This window comes from Oncorhynchus kisutch, linkage group LG14 (genome assembly GCF_002021735.2).
Source record: "Oncorhynchus kisutch isolate 150728-3 linkage group LG14, Okis_V2, whole genome shotgun sequence".
Classification (NCBI taxonomy): domain Eukaryota; kingdom Metazoa; phylum Chordata; class Actinopteri; order Salmoniformes; family Salmonidae; genus Oncorhynchus; species Oncorhynchus kisutch.
In genome coordinates, this window is record NC_034187.2 from 72,223,214 (window position 1) to 72,248,400 (window position 25,187).

At 44.7% G+C, this 25,187-nt stretch overlaps 1 protein-coding gene and 1 long non-coding RNA gene across 3 annotated transcripts in view; one reads left to right on the forward strand and one right to left on the reverse strand.

The window, feature by feature from the left end:
- Positions 1-25,187, reverse strand: part of LOC109904398 (cyclin-dependent kinase 6) — a 63,734-nt gene that overhangs the window by 33,754 nt on the left and 4,793 nt on the right. For both annotated transcript variants that reach the window (XM_031788897.1, XM_031788898.1), the window contains 2 exons: positions 21,544-21,679; positions 10,920-11,087 (listed from right to left, as the gene is read on the reverse strand). In XM_031788897.1, coding sequence (XP_031644757.1) covers positions 10,920-11,087; positions 21,544-21,679 — 304 coding nt within the window. The remainder of the gene's footprint in view (positions 1-10,919; positions 11,088-21,543; positions 21,680-25,187) is intronic.
- Positions 8,345-18,990, forward strand: LOC109903389 (uncharacterized). Its single transcript, XR_002257034.2, has 3 exons — positions 8,345-8,591; positions 11,022-11,126; positions 18,941-18,990. It is a non-coding gene; the product is annotated as an uncharacterized LOC109903389 (long non-coding RNA).

Below are 25,187 nucleotides of genomic sequence, written 5' to 3' on the forward strand. Positions count from 1 at the left end.
TGTAAAACTTCTGACCCACTGGAATTGTGATACAGTGAATTATAAGTGAAATAATCTGCCTGTAAATAATTGTTGGGAAAATTACTTGTGTCATGCACAAAGTAGATGTCCTAACCGACTTGCCAAAACTATTGTTTGTTAACAAGAAATTTGTGGAGTGGTTGAAAAACGAGTTTTAATGACTCCAACCTAAGTGTATGTAAACTTCCGACTTCAACTGCATATGGAGTGTGTGACTTTCTTTATTTTGATAGTTTATGGTTCATTCAACGTTAATCAACACCTCCACACAAACTACATTTTTCTGTGTGTGTGTCAGCTCATGTTTTTTAAAGACAGAATGGCGACAGCAGGTTCCTTCCAGTGGTTTAGGGCCAAGAGTTTTACCTGCCTGGTCAGGTCGTGTGTTCAGGAAAATAATTAGGGCCCTGACCAGGAAAACCTCCTGACTCTAAATGTCATATGTAATAATGTGTAATTAGGGCCCTGACCAGGAAAACCTCCTGACTCTAAATGTCATATGTAACAATGTGTAATTAGGGCCCTGACCAGGAAAACCTCCTGAATCTAAATGTCATATGTAATAATGTGTAATTAGGGCCCTGACCAGGAAAACCTCCTGACCCTAACTGTCATATGTAACAATGCATAATTTAGGGCCTCCTGGGTAGGTGGCTCGTTTCAGGTTGTTGTATCTTGTTCTTGATACCATGTCTTGTTTTTAGGTGTTTTGACTGATATCATGTCTATGCTAATATGGCTAAAATACACGAGCATGCCAACGACATAAAGTATTTGAGAGACAACAAGTGCTCATTGTGCACATGTATTCATGTTCTCAATAAACATTCTAACTTCTAACTTCTATAGTTCACATGTTGTCAACAGTCTAACCAACCCGTCTGTTTTGCCATAGTCGCACACAAGTCGGTATTGTTGCTAAGAAAGCAAGCCGTCTGTAGTGAAGCCTGGTAGAGACAGTACCTTACTGAACACTTCACCGTGCTAAACATGTCCTGTTTAGATAGACACTTCACCATGCTAAACATGTCCTGTTTAGATAGACACTTCACCATGCTAAACATGTCCTGTTTAGATAGAGCTAAACATGTCCTGTTTAGATAGACACTTCACCATGCTAAACATGTCCTGTTTAGATAGACACTTCACCATGCTAAACATGTCCTGTTTAGATAGACACTTCACCATGCTAAACATGTCCTGTTTAGATAGACACTTCCCCATGCTAAACATGTCCTGTTTAGATAGACACTTCACCATGCTAAACATGTCCTGTTTAGATAGACACTTCACCATGCTAAACATGTCCTGTTTAGATAGACACTTCACCATGCTAAACATGTCCTGTTTAGATAGACACTTCACCATGCTAAACATGTCCTGTTTAGAAAGAGCTAAACATGTCCTGTTTAGATAGACACTTCACCATGCTTAACATGTCCTGTTTAGATAGACACTTCACCATGCTAAACATGTCCTGTTTAGATAGACACTTCACCGTGCTAAACATGTCCTGTTTAGATAGACACTTCACCATGCTAAACATGTCCTGTTTAGATAGAGCTAAACATGTCCTGTTTAGATAGACACTTCACCATGCTAAACATGTCCTGTTTAGATAGACACTTCACCATGCTAAACATGTCCTGTTTAGATAGACACTTCACCATGCTAAACATGTCCTGTTTAGATAGACACTTCACCATGCTAAACATGTCCTGTTTAGAAAGAGCTAAACATGTCCTGTTTAGATAGACACTTCACCATGCTAAACATGTCCTGTTTAGATAGACACTTCACCATGCTAAACATGTCCTGTTTAGATAGACACTTCCCCATGCTAAACACGTCCTGTTTAGATAGACACTTCACCATGCTAAACATGTCCTGTTTAGATAGACACTTCACCATGCTAAACATGTCCTGTTTAGATAGACACTTCACCATGCTAAACATGTCCTGTTTAGATAGACACTTCACCATGCTAAACATGTCCTGTTTAGATAGACACTTCACCATGCTAAACATGTCCTGTTTAGAAAGTAAGCTCAGCAGTCAGATAGCCAGTAGACACCACTATTTTCAACAGAGTCACTTTGACTTTTAACCTTTTCTCTTTCAAAAGAAAATTGACATGAAAGACAACAATACCCTCACCGCAGGCCAAGAAAGACAACAACAATACCCTCACAGCAGGCCAAGGAAGACAACAACAATACCCTCACAGCAGGCCAAGGAAGACAACAACAATACCCTCACAGCAGGCCAAGAAAGACAACAACAATACCCTCACAGCAGGCCAAGAAAGACAACAACAATACCCTCACAGCAGGCCAAGAAAGACAACAACAATACCCTCACAGCAGGCCAAGAAAGACAACAACAATACCCTCACCGCAGGCCAAGAAAGACAACAACAATACCCTCAACGCAGGCCAAGAAAGACAACAACAATACCCTCACAGCAGGCCAAGAAAGGAAAGAAGACTCGGAGTTAGTCACAAGCTTACAGTAGAGAGCAGCCGCAGCATAAACTGTATACAGTTATAAAATGGAGCGCAACAGTTGCCAAAGTATGCACAGCGTACAGGAATGCTGCATGGGGCCCTCTCCCAGCGAACAAAGACAGCACAGTCAGCCTCTTTCCCCTCAGTGCTATAGCTACCACATCCGCACATCATTAGTTGGAAAATTCCTCATATATGCTGTAATTTTATTTTCTTCATTGCTGTTACAGGCAAGGCTTTAATATCCAGATGCCATTAACCCCCCCCCCCCCCCCCCCCCAATCATTCACCCTTTTCTCGACCTGAACCGTGGCCAAGAGCCCGTCAACAATTAACACAGATGGGGCCTGAAGTGCAGGGGGTGCGCTGCCTGGCTGGCTGGCTGTAGGGGTTACACAGGAAATACCAAATAAGACGTTCACTGTGCATTGTGCTCTCCACCATTGCCTGTGTGTGTTTGTGTATGTGTGTACTGCCTGTGTGTATACTGTGTGTGTGTGCGTGTGTTCTGCTTGTGTGTATACCGTGTGTGTGTGTGTGTGTGTGTGTGTGTGTGTGTGTGTGTGTGTGTGTGTGTGTGTGTGTGTGTGTGTGTGTGTGTGTGTGTGTGTGTGTGTGTGTGTGTGTGCGTGCATCCATATCCTCGTGTTTGGGGACAGCCCTCTTCTCCCGCTGCATTTGGAGCATGGAGAGAGAGGAGAGAAAGAGGGAAGTTTTCCTTTTTCCGTTGAGGAGATATCTAAACATTCCCAGAGAGGGCTGCATGTGCTCTGCTGCATGATGTGTGGGGTTTTTCCCTTTCCAAACTAAGCTGAGTTGTTGCCTGAGTGTCTGTCCAGAGTGGAAGCACATTGTCTGGCAGTGAGAACATAAAGGACTGGAGTCAGACAAAACCTTCCAATGAGATTCATCCTTGGCTATGACTGAGAAATTCATTTTAAAGCGTTTTATTTTTTCCTCAATTCTCACACAGTAGTGGATTAGACTGACGTTGTCTGTTGAGGTGCTGGGTCTCAAGAGACATGGAACGTACTGATAAATGTATTGATTACTTATCATTACTGGCACGGCCATGAAATTCAAGATAGGGTCATGGGGAATTCAAAAAAGTGAAAACAGAATAAGAGAATAATAATAATTATTCAATAAGTCATTGAATAAGAGACATCTGATTCAATGACTTACATCTGATTTCTAATCAAAATCTGGATCCTAAAATGACTAAAAGTGGTGAGTAAACGGTAAGTGGTTTCCCCACCCACACTCATAGTTGAACTGAAATGTGTGCAATCAAGCTTACTTAAGAATTTTTCACACTCACACTGACCTCATCTAATTCAACACTACTTGTTGTGGAGACGCGCAGCGTACGGCGACAATGTCAGACAGGAAAAGTGTAGCCTGGTCCCAGATCTGTTTGGTCATTATCACAGAGCTGGCAAGAGGGCACAAACAGATCTGGGACCAGGCTACACTTTTCGTGCTGCACGGTGACAACAAGTAGTGTTGTTGTCGTGGGAGTCATCTGGAGTCTGTCACTTCCTGCCCGGCCAACGGAATGAATTCCTCATGTTGGCAACACCTAGCGACCGACCAGCCGACCACTTCACAGGTCAGCTTGCTGCTTGCACCCGCTGGCTTGTTCTATATGTTCCCTGTATCTATGTGGAGAAACATACCCCACACTAACACCTGTATCTATGTGGAGAAACATACCCAACACTAACACCTGTATCTATGTGGAGAAACATACCCCACACTAACACCTGTATCTATGTGGAGAAACATACCCCACACTAACACCTGTATCTATGTGGAGAAACATACCCCACACTAACACCTGTATCTATGTGGAGAAACATACCCCACACTAACACCTGTATCTATGTGGAGAAACATACCCCACACTAACATCTGTATCTATGTGGAGAAACATACCCCACACTAACACCTGTATCTATGTGGAGAAACATACCCCACACTAACACCTGTATCTATGTGGAGAAACATACCCCACACTAACACCTGTATCTATGTGGAGAAACATACCCCACACTAACACCTGTATCTATGTGGAGAAACATACCCCACACTAACACCTGTATCTATGTGGAGAAACATACCCCACACTAACACCTGTATCTATGTGGAGAAACATACCCCACACTAACACCTGTATCTATGTGGAGAAACATACCCCACACTAACACCTGTATCTATGTGGAGAAACATACCCCACACTAACACCTGTATCTATGTGGAGAAACATACCCCACACTAACACCTGTATCTATGGGGAGAAACATACCCCACACTAACACCTGTATCTATGTGGAGAAACATACCCCACACTAACACCTGTATTTATGGGGAGAAACATACCCCACACTAACACCTGTATCTATGTGGAGAAACATACCCCACACTAACACCTGTATCTATGGGGAGAAACATACCCCACACTAACACATGTATCTATGTGGAGAAACATACCCCACACTAACACATGTATCTATGTGGAGAAACATACCCCACACTAACACCTGTATCTATGTGGAGAAACATACCCCACACTAACACCTGTATCTATGTGGAGAAACATACCCCACACTAACACCTGTATCTATGTGGAGAAACATACCCCACACTAACACCTGTATCTATGTGGAGAAACATACCCCACACTAACACCTGTATCTATGTGGAGAAACATACCCCACACTAACACCTGTATCTATGTCTCTTCTTACAACAACCACCGTTTATTTTGGTAGCTGCAAATATGTAACAACAATCAGTGGGAATGAAGCAACGCAGTGCACATGATGCTTCCCCGAGAGAGAGAGCGAGTGTGTGTGTGTGTGTGTGCCTAATTCCATTCATGGGACAATCCAGTCAGTCTGCTTCCCATTATAACGACTGGCCGTGGTATGAATGGACGGACAGGGAAACCCCCACAGGCCGAATCAATTATAATAATGATGCACTATATGGTTCTAAATATGCCTTGAGGAAACAGACCATTAGGAGTTTGTTCTGGTGTGGCCAAAGCGTCTTGCGGCGGGGGACAAGATCTCATAGCTTTTGATTTAAGGACCAAAATACATTAAAAAACAAACATGTTTCCCCTCAATGTGCTGCATGTGCTTATAAGAAAAGCAAAAGGTTGATAATCCTCAGTTTGATGGGAGGAAAAAGGACATGGTTGTCTCTTTTCCTCTTTCCTAAGCCATCGGCTTAACTCTGCAGCTTTACACATCGGCTTGTCACTCAGAGACAGACAATTAGGTGTCAGGAGGCTGAGGTCATTGTAAAACAACAAACAAAGCATTGGACCCCCAGCTACTCCCAGGGTCAGCCTGATCTGCACCCCCGCGCCACCCGATGGGTGGTCCCCGAGTCCCCCTTTCACTCAGGGGAGGAACTGTCAGGGGGCCTCTGAGGGATGCAGCAACCCCATCATACACACACACACATACACACACACACACATGCAACACATAAAAGAGAAGTTGAATTGTCATAAACCGTCAACTGCCTTTCTGAATGAAACCAGTTTCAGTTAAGGAAAGGAAAATCCAGAAGAGGCCCTTTTTGTACCTTATGCAAATTCAGCTCTCATATACTCTGTAAGAAAGCAGAATATGAATCATATTGATTCATATCCTGACTGTGATGGAGACAGAACAGACACATATTCTATTCAGAGACAGCATTTCTCAGTGCCCTGGGTAGTTTGGAATGAGTCAAGCGGAGCCAGGTGTGGTAATGAGTTGTACGTACCTGGGCTGCTTCGCTGACCCTTCTGCCTGTAACTGTGCCCCTTTATAACTAGACAGGCCATTCTCAGTGTGTTGGTAACTGGCAGGTATCATCCTCTATCATCGGACAGAAAGGTACAAATCCTACTATGAGTGTGTGTGTGTGTGTGTGTGTGTGTGTGTGTGTGTGTGTGTGTGTGTGTGTGTGTGTGTGTGTGTGTGTGTGTGTGTGTGTGTGTGTGTGTGTGTGTGTGTGTGTGTGTGTGTGTGTACTGTGTCTCTAACTGTGAATGGGTTATGTTTTTGCATACTGAGTGAGAGCACAGTCACGGCAGGGAATTCTTTATCTGAGCCAGAGGAAACATCACTGGGGAGGGAGATAGGGGGATTCCAGACACACACACACATACATACAGGAACATTAATCTGGAACCCCCACACACACACACGCACGCACACACACACACACACACACACACACACACACACACACACACACACACACACACACACACACACACACACACACACAGGATCTGTATTTCTGTCACCGATGCCTAAGGTGGATTCCCAGGTGAATTTCCAGAACAGAAGCTCTAACTGTCAACCTAACAAAATGTTGCCATGCCCCATCTATCATAAAATAACTGAAACCAGCTAATGGAACCACAGAGCGAGACCCCGACTGACAGCATGACTGAGTCTGGACAGGCCAGGTACACATTGGATGACACATCTTAACTTGACTGTCTGTTCATTTCTCTAGGTAGTGCTTAATAAAGTTGATCCTCAAACATTTAGAAATGAAACAACAATGCCTCCCGTGGTTATATTTGGCCATCTTTACTTTGTATAAGTAATATAATAGTATACATATTTGTATATTCAGATCACTATTCCCACAGATAAATGAATGTCCTCAGTTAGTCCTGAAATACCCTTGTTAAGGTCTGCTAATCTAATAATGTCTCATCTCTCCGTTCTTCCATCCCTTTCAGACCTTCTCCCTCGCTCTGTCATCCTCTGTCCTGCTATCTCTGGACATCAGAGCCCAGTGCAAGACAGTCCCACTTCAAAGCCTTGATGGAAGAAGGGTAGGAGGAGGAGGATTAAGGGGGGGTGGTATCGCTGACTCAATCTCTCTCCGTCCCCCCGCCAGGCTCCCTCCCTCACTGTCTATTTCATCCTTGTCACGTCCACTTCAGGGATTCCTGAGACTTGCGTCTCTTCAGCCCTTCCTTCATTCTCACTCTGCACACCCCATATCGTTTACTGGTCTTCTCTCTGCTGTGCAGGCTGGTGCCCTTTCAGTGCCCGCTACATCACATTAGCCGCTTTTCATCTGTGTCCCAGGAGACCATCCTGCCTTCTCTCTCTCGTTCTGTCTGTCTCTCTCTCGTTCTGTCTCTCTCCCTCTCGTTCTGTCTGTTTCTCTCTCGTACCGTCTCGCTCTCTCGTTCTGTCTGTCTCGCTCTCGTTCTGTCTGTCTGTCTCTCTCATTCTGTCTGCCTCTCTCTCGTTCGGTATGTTTCTCTCTCGTTCTGTCTGTCTTTCTCTCGTTCTGTCTGTCTTTCTCTCGTTCTGTCTGTCTCGCTCTCTTTCTGTCTCTCTCTCATCCTGTCAGTCTCTTTCTCTGTCTGCCTGTTACACTCCCCATTCTACCTGAGGGACTCCAGACTTCAGACTGACACCAGAAAACGCTCTGTCTGCTTCCCAAATGGAACCCTATTCCCTTATAGTGCACTACCTTTGACCAGGACCCATAAGCCCAACTGTGCACTATATAGGAAATAGCATGCCATTTGGAACACAGGCTATGTTTTACTGAGCTGGTCTACCAATGAGAAGATAAGTATCCTGAGTGGGAAGTGAGAGTGAGACTATAAAACATTGGGACATGAGGCCATATAACATCCCAATGTCTTGATGAGAGAGAGTGAGAGAGAGAGAGAGAGAGGCCACTGGGTAAAGGGTGACTTCTTCTCAGCATCCCAAATGGCACCCTATTCCCTTTAGTGCACTACCACAGGGTCCAGATCAAAAGTAGTGCACTAAAGGGAATAGGGTGCCATTTGGGACGCGGCCACGTACAGTAAGTGGAAGTTCACCCAATTGGAGAAATAAGAGCGCACCAACCGACCGATAGCAGAGGAGCAGAAAATTAGATAAAGATGGACAGAGAGAGTGAAGGAAGAGAAGGAGGGAGGAGGAGAAAAAGAGGGAGATCAGGTTTTCAGAAGAAGGGTCTGAAGCCATTCGTTTGTCCCAGAAGAACAAGTATTTTGTTTTGGAGAGGACTGAGGTAGATATTCTTTAAAAAATATTCTTTACATTGGGAAGTAACACACACAGTCCCCATACATAACCTCTGTTATGTCATCTCTTAATGAAGAGTTATCTAATTACCTGATATTAATCAGACGTATGCTGCTTGAGACTATGGGGTCTGGCTAGTGAGCCTGTAGGAAGAGGAACCAGGCTGGCTATATGTAACAGACTTGTGTCAAGTATGTGAAATATTTGGGGAGGTTTGGTTTTCCATGTATAATTGAACCAATGGAATAGTACAAAAAGTGCAACCCAAGGAAAATCAAGTGCCTCAAATACTTTCCAAAAAGTATTTTACTTAGTCTATTATATATCCTTTAGCCAGAAACTGGTATAACCTGGTATAACCTCATACCTAGGCTATTGTGAACAGCGCATATAAACCTGGTACAGCAACAATTCAAAGTTAGCCTTAGTTGGAGTGACCGTATAATTCTATGGGATTAACCTTACTGAGTAAAGTATTTATCATCATTTCATTTGAACCAATCACACAACTGCGAGGCATGGCTCTGTGCTTGAGGTATGCTAGTGTACGGGGAAGGGTTAGGGGAAGGTGTTGTGGGAGATGATTGGTAGATTAATCCAGTGTTCATTTCGTCAACAAAAATAGTGACAAAAATATTCACCAAATACCTATTTTTCTGTGTTAATTTACAAGATAATAACTAACTAAATAGACTGAGATATATATATTTTTTAAATATATATATATTGTAATGAAACAGCAGGGCCTTCGACCTTCGAGCCCGAGGTGCGGCGCGCTATCGACTCTGCCGCAAAAGCATGCTCAAGCGGCAGAGTCGATTTCCGCGCTTACAAACCCAGGGTCGTTACAATATGTTTAATATCAGTTGATTATGACGAGACTAAATTATCTTTGTGGCTAAAATCTCACTACAATAGTTTTTTGGAGTGATTGAGACTTTTTCAGTGATAAGTTCAATTAATATTAGCAGAACAGAAGCACAGCGCAGTTATGTTCAGCAGTGGAAGGACGCGCCACACCCGGCACACAGCCTACATCAGCTGGTGATGTTTTAGTCATAGTTGAAGTGTACCTATGATGAAAATTACAGGCCTCTCTCATCTTTTTAAGTGGGAGAACTTGCACAATTGGTGGCTGACTAAATACTTTTTTTGCCCCACTGTATGCATGGCTCAAAGAAGGCAAAGTTTGACGCATTGGTCCAACAGACTCTTCGAGCATTTGGGCGGAAGTGTCTGGGAATGAGATTGGTACTGGTATAATGTTAAAATGCTCACCACGGCAGTCAGGGCCATCTGAAAGCTGTATATTCTGGTGTTTTAACAGTTTATAAGAGGTTTATAACAGGTGTATAACAGTAAGGCTCTCACCACGGAGGTCAGGGCCATCTGAAAGCTGTATATTCTGGTGTTTTAACAGTTTATAAGAGGTTTATAACAGGTGTATAACAGTAAGGTTCTCAACACGGAGGTCAGGGCCATCTGAAAGCTGTATATCCTGGTGTTTTAACAGTTTATAGGAGGTTTATAACAGGTGTATAACAGTAAGGCTCTCACCACGGAGGTCAGGGCCATCTGAAAGCTGTATATTCTGGTGTTTTAACAGTTTATAAGAGGTTTATAACAACGTGTATAACAGTAAGGTTCTCACCACGGAGGTCAGGGCCATCTGAAAGCTGTATATTCTGGTGTTTTAACAGTTTATAAGAGGTTTATAAGAGATTTATAACAGGTGTATAACAGTAAGGTTCTCACCACGGAGGTCAGGGCCATCTGAAAGCTGTATATTCTGGTGTTTTAACAGTTTATAAGAGGTATATAACAGGTGTATAACAGTAAGGTTCTCACCACGGAGGTCAGGGCCATCTGAAAGCTGTATATTCTGGTGTTTTAACAGTTTATAAGAGGTTTATAACAGGTGTATAACAGCAAGGTTCTCACCACGGAGGTCAGGGCCATCTGAAAGCTGTATATTCTGGTGTTTTAACAGTTTATAAGAGGTTTATAACAACGTGTATAACAGTAAGGTTCTCACCACAGAGGTCAGGGCCATCTGAAAGCTGTATATTCTGGTGTTTTAACAGTTTATAAGAGGTTTATAACAGGTGTATAACAGCAAGGTTCTCACCACGGAGGTCAGGGCCATCTGAAAGCTGTATATTCTGGTGTTTTAACAGTTGATAAGAGGTTTATAACAGGTGTATAACAGTAAGGTTCTCACCACGGAGGTCAGGGCCATCTGAAAGCAGTATATTCTGGTGTTTTAACAGTTTACAAGAGGTTTATAACAGGTGTGTAACAGTAAGGTTCTCACCACGGAGGTCAGGGCCATCTGAAAGCTGTATATTCTGGCAAGACCGAAGTCGGCCAGTTTTATCTGTCCTCCACTGGTGACCAGGATGTTCTGGGGTTTCAGGTCCCGGTGAACCACACGGTGTGAGTGCAGGAAGTCCAACCCCTGCAGCAGCTGGTACATCATATCCTGTTAGGACACATGGACATTCAGACACAGTCTTAACAGGTACAACATGACACATGGGCACTGAGAAAATACACCTGATATCCCTGACAGAGGATGCAATGGTTCAGCATCATTGGTTTCTCTTCTAAATCAACCACCAACAGGCCTCAGAACAGTGAAAAGTCCCACAGAGAAGTTAAATCACTGAGGCCTTGTAGGCGGTGTAGCAGCCTGTCGACTAGGAAAAAAGAGAGCGTGTCCCTTTAAAGCCTTTGTGTGGCAGATGCTGATAACTGACACGACTGTGGAGAGAGAGCAGGGCAGGAACGACATGTTACTGTGGGGAGTAGTTCTTATCTGTGTTCCAAATGGCACCCTGTTCCCTATAAGCCCTGGTCAAAAGTAGTGCACTACAAAGGGAATCGGGTGCCATTTGGGAGGCAACCTTGATCTGTTGGTGGTGGGCCTCTCTCTGCCTCCTTCCCTACCCACCCTGCAGCTGTCTGGGCCAAGCTGAGGAGGATTGATCGTTGTAGATCCACTATAACAAGCTGTAGCCAAGGACGGCCCCACAGGCCCTAATACCCACAAGCACTCAGTCCGGGAGAGAGAAAGAAAGGAGAGAGAGAGAGAGAGAGAGTCTGAGAGGAGGGATAAACGGCCATTTCCTCATTCTGGTGGAAACTCTCAGCCCAGCCACAACAACATAAGGACTGAGGGTGATAGTGGCAGTGGGGGCTGTTTGAGTGATAGAGACAGAGAGATTGGGGCAGATTAAAAGAGAAAGAGAGGGAAAGAGAAATGGAGAGGGAGAGAAAGAGGGGCGCTTTCACAGTTGTGACATGAATCGGCCTGCTGCTGGGGTTGCAGCAGGCGGCGGTGCGGCCTACCCCCCCGAAACCCGTCGCCAAGACCTCACAAGTGACATGGACCTGGGCCCGCGCGGGGCTCCATTCACTGACCCTAGCAGCTGGTGAGTGATTAAAAGAGCTGAAACAATGAGCTGCACACTCAAGAAGAAAACATTAGCAAACGGCGCGGGGTGACCAGGGTCGAGGGGAGGGGACTAGAGCCTCTCACAATGCACGGAATAGGGACAGGACCCTGGATGTGTGTCTGTGTGTTAGGGAAGATACAGGGCAGAGGGAATTTGTGTGTGTGGCAGGCCAGAGAGCGTAAACAGGCCTTCCTTTTTGAATATGCATCCACCCATGACCTAGCAGGTCAACAGACAGGGGCAGAGGCAGTTATTTAGGGAGCTGACACAATGGCACCGCCCCCACGAGTTCCTCTCTGTTTGCTTTAAATGGCCATTTGCACCATGTTTCCTTTCAACAGCATTTCCTACAAAACCCCAATTATCTCAGAAGTGTGACTCGAGGACAAACATACAAACAACAACCATGCCCCCTCGATGCTCCATCTCCTCTCTCCTGTTTCAGTTCATTCATATAACAGTCATACAGTACATGATGCAAGTAAAGATTCATGATGCAGAGTTTATCCATTTTAGTTGCAAATAGCAGTGAATCGCTTGTAGGGCTGGGGATAATGTCAAACTATCAGACTGACATTAATATCTAATCTAATATCTAAAACCTGACTTGATGCAAACCAATGTCACAGGAGGTGACACAGAGCAACAAGATACCCAACAACCTAACCGTCTAGGACAGCAGCTCAGCCAGAGAAAGCTGGCTAGGAAACACAAGGCAAGCGACCAAAGCCCCCCAAAAAAGAAGAGTACCCAAGAAAAAAAGACCTGAAAAAAGTAACCCACATAAAAAAAGAGTAAAAACATTGCTTCTCTGAGTGCAGCCCCTTTTCTCATGCTAATATGCAAGAGGCGGCCATATTGTTTATTGTAGCTGGGCACAATACAGGACATCTGCCAGTTAGCGTTAGTGTAATTCCCTCCCTATGCTTCATTAACCAGCCTTTTACAGGCCTGGAGACGGGGGACAGATGAGGGTTCTGGGGGGGGCAGCGTCAGACCAGCCGTACTCCCCAAGGCTGGGGGAGAGAGACCGGCCGCTTGATGTCCTTCCAGCTCATTTGATTCCCGGGGCCTCTTTCATCAATTACCATGCGGTGGGTCTGACTGGAGGCCTGAAAGGGGTCAGGAGGAGTGGATGGACAGGCTGGGCTAGGGTGAGATGGGCAGTGGGGGTTGGAGGGGTGGTCTGCAATCTGGTGTCCTCTGGTCTGGAGGGGTGTAAATTAAGTCGTTGGGGGGCCGGGGTTTGCAGTGTCCACTGTCATGGAAATAAAAGGGACGGTGCCGCTGTCATCTTGCACTTGATCGTTATCCATTGTCCCTCATCCCTCCAGATGCTGTTTGGATGTTGCGAATGAATGGGGAAGATCTCACTCCCACCCAACAAGTGGTTTTCCATACTTGCTTTGGAGTCGATGTGGTTCGGCTGAGTAGGCCTCGATGGTAAAGCTTGCTTCAAGAATACATATCCAGTCGACTATTCCACCAAATCAGCTGCATTTTGAAAAGCTACACTGATGTACAGTATATGAAAACACCACCACAGGGTTCACGTTCACTCATAGACCATAAAGCTGACCATTTGCTGTGAACAGACAATAGTCACAAAGGTAACACTAAGGTCTATTAAATATCCTCAGGTCAGCTCTGACACCTATTACAGCTGAGGAGTCATGGCAATATTAAGCCCTGTCACAGGAAGCGGAACACAACACCGATCTGATTGACAACATTAGAGAAAGAGGAGACAGCAATCCCATTGGGAAATACTTTCTTCAGGTCTTTTTTTTCTTGGGTACTCTCCCCAAAGCCAACACCTCCTTTGGCCGCCTTTCCTTCCAGTTCTCTGCTGAGAATGACTGGAACGAATTGCGAAAATCGCTGAAGTTGGAGACATATTTCCCTCACTAACTTTAAACACCAGCTATCTGAGCAGCTAACCGATTGCCGCAGCTGTACATAACCCATCTGTAAATAGCCCACCCAATCTACCTAACTCATCCCCATATTGTTTTTATTTACTTTTCTGCTCTTTTGCACGCCAGTATTTCTACTTGCACATCACCATCTGCTCATCTATCACTCCAGTGTTAATTTGCTAAATTGTAATTACTTTGCTACTATGGCCTATTTATTGCCTTTACCTCCTCACGACATTTGCACACTGTATATAGACTTTCTTTGTTTTCTATTGTGTTATTGAATGTACGCTTGTTTATTCCATGTTTAACTCTGTGTTGTTGTTTGTGTCGCACTGCTTTGCTTTATCTTGGCCAGGTCGCAGTTGTAAATAAGAATTAGTTCTCAACTAGCTTACCTGGTTAAATAAAGGTGTTCTCAACTAGCCTACCTGGTTAAATAAAGGTGTTCTCAACTACCTTACCTGGTTAAATAAAGGTGTTCTCAACTAGCCACCTGGTTAAATAAAGGTGTTCTCAACTAGCCTACCTGGTTAAATAAAGGTGAAATAAAAATTGTACATTTAAAAAAAGAGGAACGTATAACGCCCCACCCAACAAACTTTCGACCAATCGCGTTCATGCTGTCATGCTGCATCACGCGGTTGCTAAGCTAATCTTCACGCTATTCTCAAAGTCAGGGTATGAATCAAGATGCCTGCTTATTTCCCTTGAAAGTATGTCACTATTCCAAAACTATATGATATGATAGAGAACAAAATAACTCTCTCATATCTCTGAAAAGATTTGTAATATTGAACCCAATTGACTCCCATTCACTCCTTGAAGGAGAGCTCTACTTGTCACAGAACTGCCCAGAATTGCACCACGCGGCTCATTGATGACGCATGGGCAACGTACACAACGTTTCCATTTCCTCAAAAGTCCTCAATCAGACAGCCCCAAATGTGTTCGCTTTCGGTGAAGGGTCGAGGAGGTACTCAGATCCAGACTACGGTTAAGAAACACAAGCTGCTTTACAAAATTAAAAACAATAGCAGCATTAAGTTTAATTGTAAAACAACAGTCATGTTTTTCTCTTCCTAGAGTATAGAAAAGTCTTTAAATGTGTCGTCTTGCTCAACCCTCACACTTTCCCTACTGCATTTCATAGCCAGGTGCTGTACTAGCCAAGTCTCCCTATTTTCCTCATAGAAACAGCTTGATTCTAGCCATTATCATTCATGTATTGGCGGACCACATTTTACACATTGGTGACTCGGACTTGGATTCGAGCACAGGGGACTTGGAACTTGATTCGGACTCGAAGTTTAGTGACTCGAAAACATCAATGGGCAAAACAGTCATTATTAGCTCCAGTTCAAAGCCATTATCCCCCATTCTACTAACATCAGAATCCTCCTCCCTACGTTTGTTTTATTCACTGCTTTAGCACACTCTGCCAAACCTGATGTCCTAGCCGTGTCTGAATCCTGGCTCAGGAAGGCCACCAAAAATCATGAAATTTCCATCCCCAACTACAACATTTTCCGACATGATAGAACTGCCAAACCCCCTCTGGGGTTGCAGAGTTGGAATCTACTGCAGAGACAGCCTGCAGAGTTTTGTCATAATATCCGGGTCTGTGCCCAAACAGTTCAAGCTTCTACTTTTAAAAATCCACCTTTACAGAAACAAGTCTCTCACCATTGCCGCTTGTTATTGACCCCCCCCAGCCCCCAGCTGTGCCCTGGACACCATATGTGAATTGATTGCCCCCCATCTATCATCAGAGTTCGTACTGTTAGGTGACCTAAACTGGGATATGCTTAACACCCCGGCCATCCTACAATCTAAGCTAGATGCCCTCAATCTCACACAAATTATCAAGGAACCTACCAGGTACAACCCTAAATCCATAACCATGGGCACACTCTTAAATATCATCCTGACCAACTTGCCCTCTAAATACACCTATGCTGTCTTCAACCAGGATCTCAGTGATCACTGCCTCATTGCCTGTGTCCGTAATAGGTCCGCGGTCAAATGACCACCCCTCATCACTGTCAAAAGCTCCCTAAAACACTTCAGCAAGCAGGCCTTTCTAATCGACTTGGCCAGGGTATCCTGGAAGGATATTGACCTCATCCCGTCAGCAGATAATGCCTGGTTGCTCTTTAAAAGTGCTTTCCTCACCATCTTAAGTAAGCATGCCTCGTTCAAAAAATGTAGAACTAAGAACAGATATAGCCCTTGGTTTACCCCAGACTTGACTGCCCTTGACCAGCACAAAAACATTCTGTGGCATTTTGCATTAGATTTGAATAGCCCCCGCAATATGCAACTTTTCATAGCAGTCAGGAACCAATATACACAGTCAGTTAGGAAAGCTAAGGCTAGCTTTTTCAAACAGAAATTTGCATCCTGTAGCACTAATTCCAAAAAGTCCATGAAGAATAAGAGCACCTCCTCCCAGCTGCCCACTGCACTGAGGCTAGGAAACACTGTCACCACCGATAAATCTACGATAATCAATCATTTCAACAAGCATTTTCTACGGCTGGCCATGCTTCCACCTGGCTACCCCTACCCTGACCAACAGCTCTGCACCCCCTGCAGCAACTTGCCCAAGCCCCCCCCCCCCTCCCCCACTTCTCCTTCACCCAAATCCAGACAGCTGATGTTCTGAAAGAGTTGAAAAATCTGGATCCCTACAAATCAGCTGAGCTAGACAATCTGGACCCTCTTTTTCTAAAATTGTTGCAATCCCTATTACTAACCTGCTCAACCTCTCTTTTGTATCGTCTGAGGTCCGCAATGATTGGAAAGCTGCCACGGTCATCCCCCTCTTCAAAGGGGGAGACACTCTAGAACCAAACTGTTATAGACCTATGTCCATCCTGCCCTGCCTTTCTAAAATCTTTGAAAGCCAAGTTAACAAACAGATAACCAACCATTTCGAATCCCATCGTACCTTCACCACTATGCAATCTGGTTTCCAAGCTGGTCATGGGTGCACCTCAGCCGGGCTTTCGACTCTGTCAATCACCGCATTCTTATCTGCAGACTCAATAGCCTTGGTTTCTCAAATGACTGCCCCGCCTGGTTCACCAACTACTTCTCAGAAAGAGTTCAGTGTGTCAAATCGGAGGGACCTCTAGCAGTCTCTATGGGGGTGCCACAGGGTTCAATTCCCGGGCCGACTATTTTCTCTGTATATATCAATGATGTCGCTCTTGCTGCTGGTGATTCTCTGATCCACCTCTATGCAGACGACACCATTCTGTATACATCTGGCCCTTCTTTGGATACTGTGTTAACAAACGTCCAACCAAGCCTCAATGACATACAACACTCCTTCCGTGGCCTCCAACTGCTTTTAAATGCTAGTAAAACTAAATGCACCTGTACTGACCCCGCCTTCTGGATGATAGCGGGGTGAACAGGCAGTGGCTCGGGTGGTTGTTGTCCTTGATGATCTTTATGGCCTTCCTATGACATCGGGTGTTGTAGGTGTCCTGGAGGGCAGGTAGTTTGCCCCCGGTGATGCGTTGTGCAGACCTCACTACCCTCTGGAGAGCCTCTTGATTGTGCATCTGTAGAAGTTTGTGAGTGCTTTTGGTGACAAGACTAATTTATTCAGCCTCCTGAGGTTGAAGAGGCGCTGCTGCGCCTTCTTCACAACGCTGTCTGTGTGGGTGGACCAATTCAGTTTGCCCGTGATGTGTACGCCGAGGAACTTAAAACTTACTACCCTCCCCACTACTGTCCCGTCAATGTGGATAGGGGGGTGATCCCTCTGCTGTTTCCTGAAGTCCACGATCATCTCCTTTGTTTTGTTGATGTTGAGTGTGAGGTTATTTTCCTGACACCACACTCCGAGGGCCCTCACCTCCTCCCTGTAGGCCATCTCATCGTTGTTGGTAATCAAGCCTACCACTGTAGTGTCGTCCGCAAACTTGATTGAGTTGGAGGCGTGCATGGCCACGCAGTAGTGGGTGAACAGGGAGTACAGGAGAGGGCTCAGAACGCACCCTTATGGGGCCCCAGTGTTGAGGATCAGCGGGGTGGAGATGATGTTACCTACCCTCACCACCTGGGGGCGGCCTGTCAGGAAGTCCAGTACCCAGTTGCACAGGGCGGGGTCGAGACCTATTTATAGGCCTCTATGGCCTATTTATTGCCTTACCTCCCTACTCTTCTACATTTGCACACACTGTACATACGATTTTTCTATTGTGTTATTGATTGTACACTTGTTTATTCCATGTGTAACTCTGTGTGTTGTTTTTGTCTCACTGCTTTGCTTTATCTTGGCCAGATCGCAGTTGTTCTCAACTGGCCTACCTGGTTAAATAAAGGTGAAATAAAAAAAATAAAAAAAATATTTCTGGAAATCAGCATGGCTGCTGCATCTTTGGAACGTTAATGACAATGGCAATGACGTGACCGAGTGACGGAGGTGCAACCCATACTACTTTTCCAATACTTTGCAGCACCATCTGGTGATTGTGCTACTCTCTCTCTCTCTCTCTCTCCCTCTCTCTCTGCGCTTGTGTGTTTCTGTTTTGTATGTAATGTGCTGAGTTAGGAATTTGTTCTATATTATTGTTTATATGTTTGTTATATTCTTCTGTTGGGAAGAGAATAGGATGTTATGCAGGAATATCTGTTGGTAGGATAAGGATATGTATGTTTGTTCACATGGAAGTCAGTGATTTATGTTTACTATAGATTAATGAGGCAATACAAAAGTGATGCAATAGTTTATGTGTCGTGGGGTTAGGGTCAGTTTGTTATATCTGGAGTATTTCTCCTGTCTTATCCGGTGTGAATTTAAGTATGCTCTCTCTAATTCTTTCTCTCTTTTCTTTTTTTTTTTCTTTCTTTCTTTCTTTCTTTCTTTCTTTCTTTCTTTCTTTCTTTCTTTCTTTCTTTCTTTCTTTCTATCCATCTTTCTTTCTTTCTCTCTCTCGGAGGACCTGAGCCCTAGGACCATGCCTCAGGACGACCTGGCCTGATGACTCCTTGCTGTCCCCAGTCCACCTGGCTGTGGTGCTGCTCCAGTTTCAACTGTTCTGCCTGCAGCTATGGAACCCTGACCTGTTCACCGGACGTGCTACCTGTCCCAGACCTGCTGTTTTCAACTCTCTAGAGACAGCAGGAGCGGTAGAGATACTCTGAATGATTGGCTATGAAAAGCCAACTGACATTTACTCCAGAGGTGCTGACCTGTTGCACCCTCTACAACCACTGTGATTATTATTATTTGACCATGCTGGTCATCTATGAACATTTGAACATCTTGGCCATGTTCTGTTATAATCTCCACCCGGCACAGTCATTAGAGGACCGGCCATCCCTCATAGCCTGGTCTACTCTAGGTTTCTTCCTAGGTTCTTGCCGTTCCAGGGAGTTTTTCCTAGCCACCGTGCTTCTACACCTGCATTGCTTGCTGTTTGGGGTTTAAGGCTGGGTTTCTGTACAGCACTTTGTGACATCAGCTGATGTAAGTAGGGCTTTATAAATACATTTGATTGATTGATTGGTTGGTTGATTGATCATTGATGTGACTAAAATTAACGGGAATTTAGTTGACTAAAATGGCCCAGTGTTTTCATAATTTTGACAATAACTAGACTAAATCATATTCAAATAACAAAAATGTGACTAAGACTTAATGATATTTCAATTAAAATGGCTAAGACTAAATCTAAAAAAAGAGAGCCAAAATTAACACCGGACACGTGTGCTGCCCTTCAACAAGCCTGAATGCTTTCTGATGTTTGGGAGTTCCATCCTCTCTGTTCCTGTCTGGGCCAGGGAAGAAACATTCCCTGGATATTCGGCAAAAAACAAGGTCCACATAAAGTGCCTTCGGAAAGTATTCAGACCCCATGACTTTTTCCACATTTTGTTACGCTACAGCCTTATTGTAAAATTGATTAAAAATATATTTTCCTCATCAATCTACATACAATACCCCATAATAACAAAGCAAAACCAGATTGTTTGAAATTTAAATGTTTGCAAATATATAAAAAGTTTAAAACAGAAATACCTTAATTATAGTATTCAGACCCTTTCCTATGAGACTGTAAATTGAGCTCAGGTGCATCCTGTTTCCATTGATCATCCTTGAGATGTTTCTACAACTTGATTGGAGTCCACCTGTGGTCAATTCAATTGATTTTGACATGATTTGGAAAGGCACACACCTGTCTATATAAGGTCCCACAGTTGACAGTCCATGTCAGAACAAACACCAAGTCATGAGGTTGAAGGAATTGTCCGTAACACAGAGGACTGTGTTGAGGCACAGATCTGGGGAAGGGTGGCAAAAACATTCTGCAACATTGAAGGTCCCCAAGGACACAGTGGCCTCCATCATTCTTAAATGGAAGAAGTTTGGAACCACCAAGACACTTCCTAGAGCTGGCCGCCTGGCCAAATTGAGCAATCGGGGGAAAAAGGCCTTGGTCAGGGAGGTGACCAAGAACCCAATGGTCACTCTGACAGAGCTGCAGAGTTCTTCTGTGGAGATGGGAGAACCTTCCAGAAGAACAACCATCTCTGCAGCACTCCACCAATCAGGCCTTTATGGTAGAGTGGCCAGACGGAGGCTACTCCTCAGTAAAAGGCACATGATAGCCCGCTTGCCAAAAGACCGTGAGAAAAATAATTCTCTGGTCTGTTGAAACCAAGATTGAACTCTTTGGCCTGAATGCCAAGTGTCACATCTGGAGGAACCTGTCACCATCCATACGGTAATGCATGGTGGGTGCAGCATAATGCTGTGGGGATGTTTTTCAGCAACAGGGACTGGGAGACTAGTTTGGATTGAGGGAAAGATGAACGGAGCAGAGAGAGAGATCCTTGATGAAAGCCTGCTCCAGAGCGCTCAGGACCTCAGACTGGGGTGAAGGTTCACCTTCAAACAGGACAACGACCCAAAGCACACAGCCACGACAATGCAGGAGTGGCTTCGGGACAAGTCTCTGAACGCCCTTGAGTGGCCCAGCCAGAGCCCGGACTTGAACCAGATCAAATATCTCTGGAGAGACTTGAAAATAGCTGTGCACCGACACTCCCCATCCAACCTGACAGAGCTTGAGAGGGTCTGTAGAGAGTAATGGGAGAAACTCCCCAAATACAGGTGTGCCAAGCTTGTAGCGTCATACCCAAGTAGAGTGCCAAATTACCGCCAAAGGGGCTTCAACAAAGTACTGAGTAAAGGGTCTGAATACTTGTAAATTTGATATTTTCAGTGTTTTTTATTATAAATTTGCAAAAAACTGTTTTTGCTTTGTCATTATGGGGTATTGTGTGTAAATTGATGAGGGGAAAAAAATATTTTAATCCATTTCAGAATAAGGCCGTAATGTAACAAAATGTGGAACAAGTCAATGGGTCTGAATACTTTCCAAATGCACTCTATTCATAGACCTAATGAGTACAATTTACAATTCAACTGAGAATTTGCCCCTAGACACTAAAATCTTTCCTCCATTAGGGAAGGGTATTAAGTAAGGGTAATCTGATCCGAGATCTGTATCAATCCCAGCAGTAATGTCAGACTCACCTTGATAGTTTCAGGTGGCACCCCAGGATCAGGGGCTTTCTCTAGGTATGTGGTCAGGTCCTGGTCAACATGCTCAAAGACCAGGGTCAGCTTGGTCTCGCGGTCGGTCCGAGACACAGTACACACATCGAACAGTCTGCAGAGAGAGAGGCAGAGGAGGAGAGTAAATACTGCTGCTTAGCATTGTTATGTGAGTCTGATATTATGATAACACTTATATAAAATTCTAATCTATAAAATGTTTAAAAAAGGGTTTATAAAAGGTTTGTTTGTAATTCATTAAGGCTCCCGAGTGGCGCGGCGGTCTAAGGCACTGCATCACAGTGCAAGAGGCATCACAACAGACACTGGTTCGTTCCCAGGCTGTATCACAACCCATAGGGCGGCGTACAATTGGCCCAGCGTTGTCCGGATTAGGGTTTGGCCAGTGTAAGCCGTCAATGTAAATAAGAATTTGTTCTTAACTGACTTGCCTAGTTAAATAAAGGTTAAATAAAATAAAAAATAAGTCAGTAGAGGTTATAAGTGCCATAAATCATCTGTCTTTACTTTTAGAGGAATAACAATGTTCAAGAGGGCCACCATTGTTCCTGTACCCAAGAAAGCTACGGTAACTGAGCTAATTGACTAGAGCCCCGTAGCACTCACTTCCGTCATCATGAAGTGCTTTGAGATACTAGTCAAGGACCATATCACCTCCACCCTACCTGACACCCTATACCCACTCCAATTTGCTTACCGCCCCAATAGGTACACAGCCGACGCAATTGCAACCACACTGCACACTGCCCTAACCCATCTGGACGAAAGGAATACCTATGTGAGAATGCTGTTCATCGACTACAGCTCAGCATTTAACACCATAGTACCCTCCAAACTCATCATCAAGCTCGAGACCATGGGTCTCTCTGGGTACTGGACTTCCTGATGGGCCGCCCTCCAGGTGGTGAGGGTAGGTAACAACATCTCCACCCCGCTGATCTTCAACACTGGGGCCCCACAAGGGTGCGTTCTTAGCCCTCTCCTATACTCCCTGTTCATCCTCGACTGCGTGACCATGCACGCCTCCAACTCAATCATCAAGTTTGCAGATGACACTACAGTGGTAGGCTTGATTACCAACAACGACGAGACGGCCTACAGGGAGGAGGTGAGGGCCCTCGGAGTGTGGTGTCAGGAAAATAACCTCACACTCAACAAAACAAAGGAGATGATCGTGGACTTCAGGAAACAGCAGAGGGAACACCCCCCCATCCACATCGACGGGACAGTAGTGGAGAGGGTAGTAACTTTTAAGTTCCTCGATGTACACATCAAGGACACACTGAATTGGTCCACCCACACAGACAGCGTGTTGCGCAGCAGCGCCTTCAGATGCACAATCGAGAGAATCCGCCTGGTACCGCAACTGCTCCGCCCACAACCGTAAGGCTCTCCAGAGGGTAGTGAGGTCTGCACAACGCATCACCGGGGGCAAACTACCTGCCCTCCAGGACACCTACACCACCCGATGTCACAGTAAGGCCATAAAGATCATCAAGGACAATAACCACCCGAGCCACTGCCTGTTCACCCCGCTATCATCCAGAAGGCGAGGTCAGTACAGGTGCATCAAAGCAGGGACCGAGAGACTGAAAAACAGCTTCTATCTCAAGGCCATCAGACTGTTAACATCGAGTGGCTGCTGCCAGCATACTGACTCAACTCCAGCCACTTTAATAATGTAAAAATGTATGTAAAAATGTACCACTAGCCACTTTAAACAATGCCACTTAATATCATGTTTACATAGCCTACAAAACTCATCTCATATGTATATACTGTACCCTATACCATCTACTGCATTGTGCCATCTTTATGTAATACATGTATCACTAGCCACTTTAAACTATGCCACTTTTATGTTTACATACCCTACATTACTCATCTCATATGTATATACTGTACTCTATACCATCTAATGCATCTTGCCTATGCCATTCTGTACCATCCCTCATTCATATATTTTTATGTACATATTCTTCATCCCTTTACACTTGTGTGTATAAAGTAGTTGTGGAATTGTTAGGTTAGATTACTCGTTGGTTAATACTGCATTGTCAGAACTAGAAGCACAAGAATTTTGCTACACTCACATTAACATCTGCTAACCATGTGTATGTAACAAATAAAATTTGATTTGATTTGATGAGGGAGGAGGATGTCTTCCCTGTAACACACAGCATTGAGATTGCCTGCAATGACAACAAGCTCAGTCCGATGATGCTGTGACACACCGCCCCAGACCATGACGGATCCTCCACCTCCAAATCGAGTACAGGCCTCGGTGTAACACTCATTCCTTCGACGATGAACACGAATCTGCCCATCACCCCTGGTGAGACAAAACTGCGACTCGTCAGTGAAGAACACTTTTTGCCAGCCCTGTCTGGTCCAGCGACGGTGGGCTTGTGCCGATAGGCGACGTTGTTGCCGGTGATGTCTGGTGAGGACCTGCCTTACAACAGGCTACAAGCCCTCAGTCCAGCCTCTCTCAGCCTATTGCGAACAGTCTGAGCACTGATAGAGGGGTTGCGCGTTCCTGGTGTAACTCGGGCAGTTGTTGTTGCCATTCTGTTCCTGTCCCTCAGGTGTGATGTTCGGATGTACCGATCCTGTGCAGGTGTTGTTACAAGTGGTCTGCCACTGCGAGGACGATCAGCTGTCTCCCTGTAGCTGTCTCCCTGTAGTGCTGTCTTAGGCACCTCACAGTACGGACATTGCAATTTATTGCCCTGGCCACATCTGCAGTCCTCATGCCTCCTTGCAGCATGCCTAAGGTACGTTCACACAGATGAGCAGGGACCCTGGCCATCTTTCTTTTGGTGTTTTTCAGAGTCAGTAGAAAGGCCTCGTTAGTGCCCTAAGTTTTCATAAACTGTGACCTTAATTGCCTACCGTCTGTAAGCTGTTAGTGTCTTAACGACCCTTCCACGGGTGCATGTTCATTAATTGTTTGTGCATGGGAAACAGTGTTTAAACCCTTTACAATGAAGATCTGTGAAGTTATTTGGATTTTTATTAATTATCTTTGAAAGACTGGGTCCTGAAAAAGGGATGTTTTTTTCAACATCTATGACAAACCATATTTTTCCAGTACAAACTGCCTTCTGAAATATGGAGAAAGCACACTTGATAGGATCTCTAGTATCCTTCCAAACCTGAGAGAGATCTAATCTATTTAAACCATCAAGATTCAGTTAGGGAAGAAATTCCTTTATAGTGTCAGGTAACTGTCCAGGCTAGTTTTACTAACAGTTTGAAAGAATGCGAGAAATGCTTTAACCTACTGGGGCGTTGTTGGCTAAACGAAAGGAACCAATCTGAAATGACTCCTTACTCCTGAATGATCAACATTTTGGCAACATGATCTCCTTGCCATTAGTCCAGTGAAATTACACTGCTTTTAGAGTATGTGTGGAATGGTACAGTCCAGTAACCACAACAAGATCACTTGAGAGTTGAACTCCTTGTCAAAGAAATTGAATTGGAATTCTCGTTCTTAAAAACATGCAACTGCAACCTACCAGGGTTCGAATCCAGGTCTCCTGCATACCACAAGTCCCCTTGGCCCACTGAGCTAAAGTCTTAGCCAATACATCTGG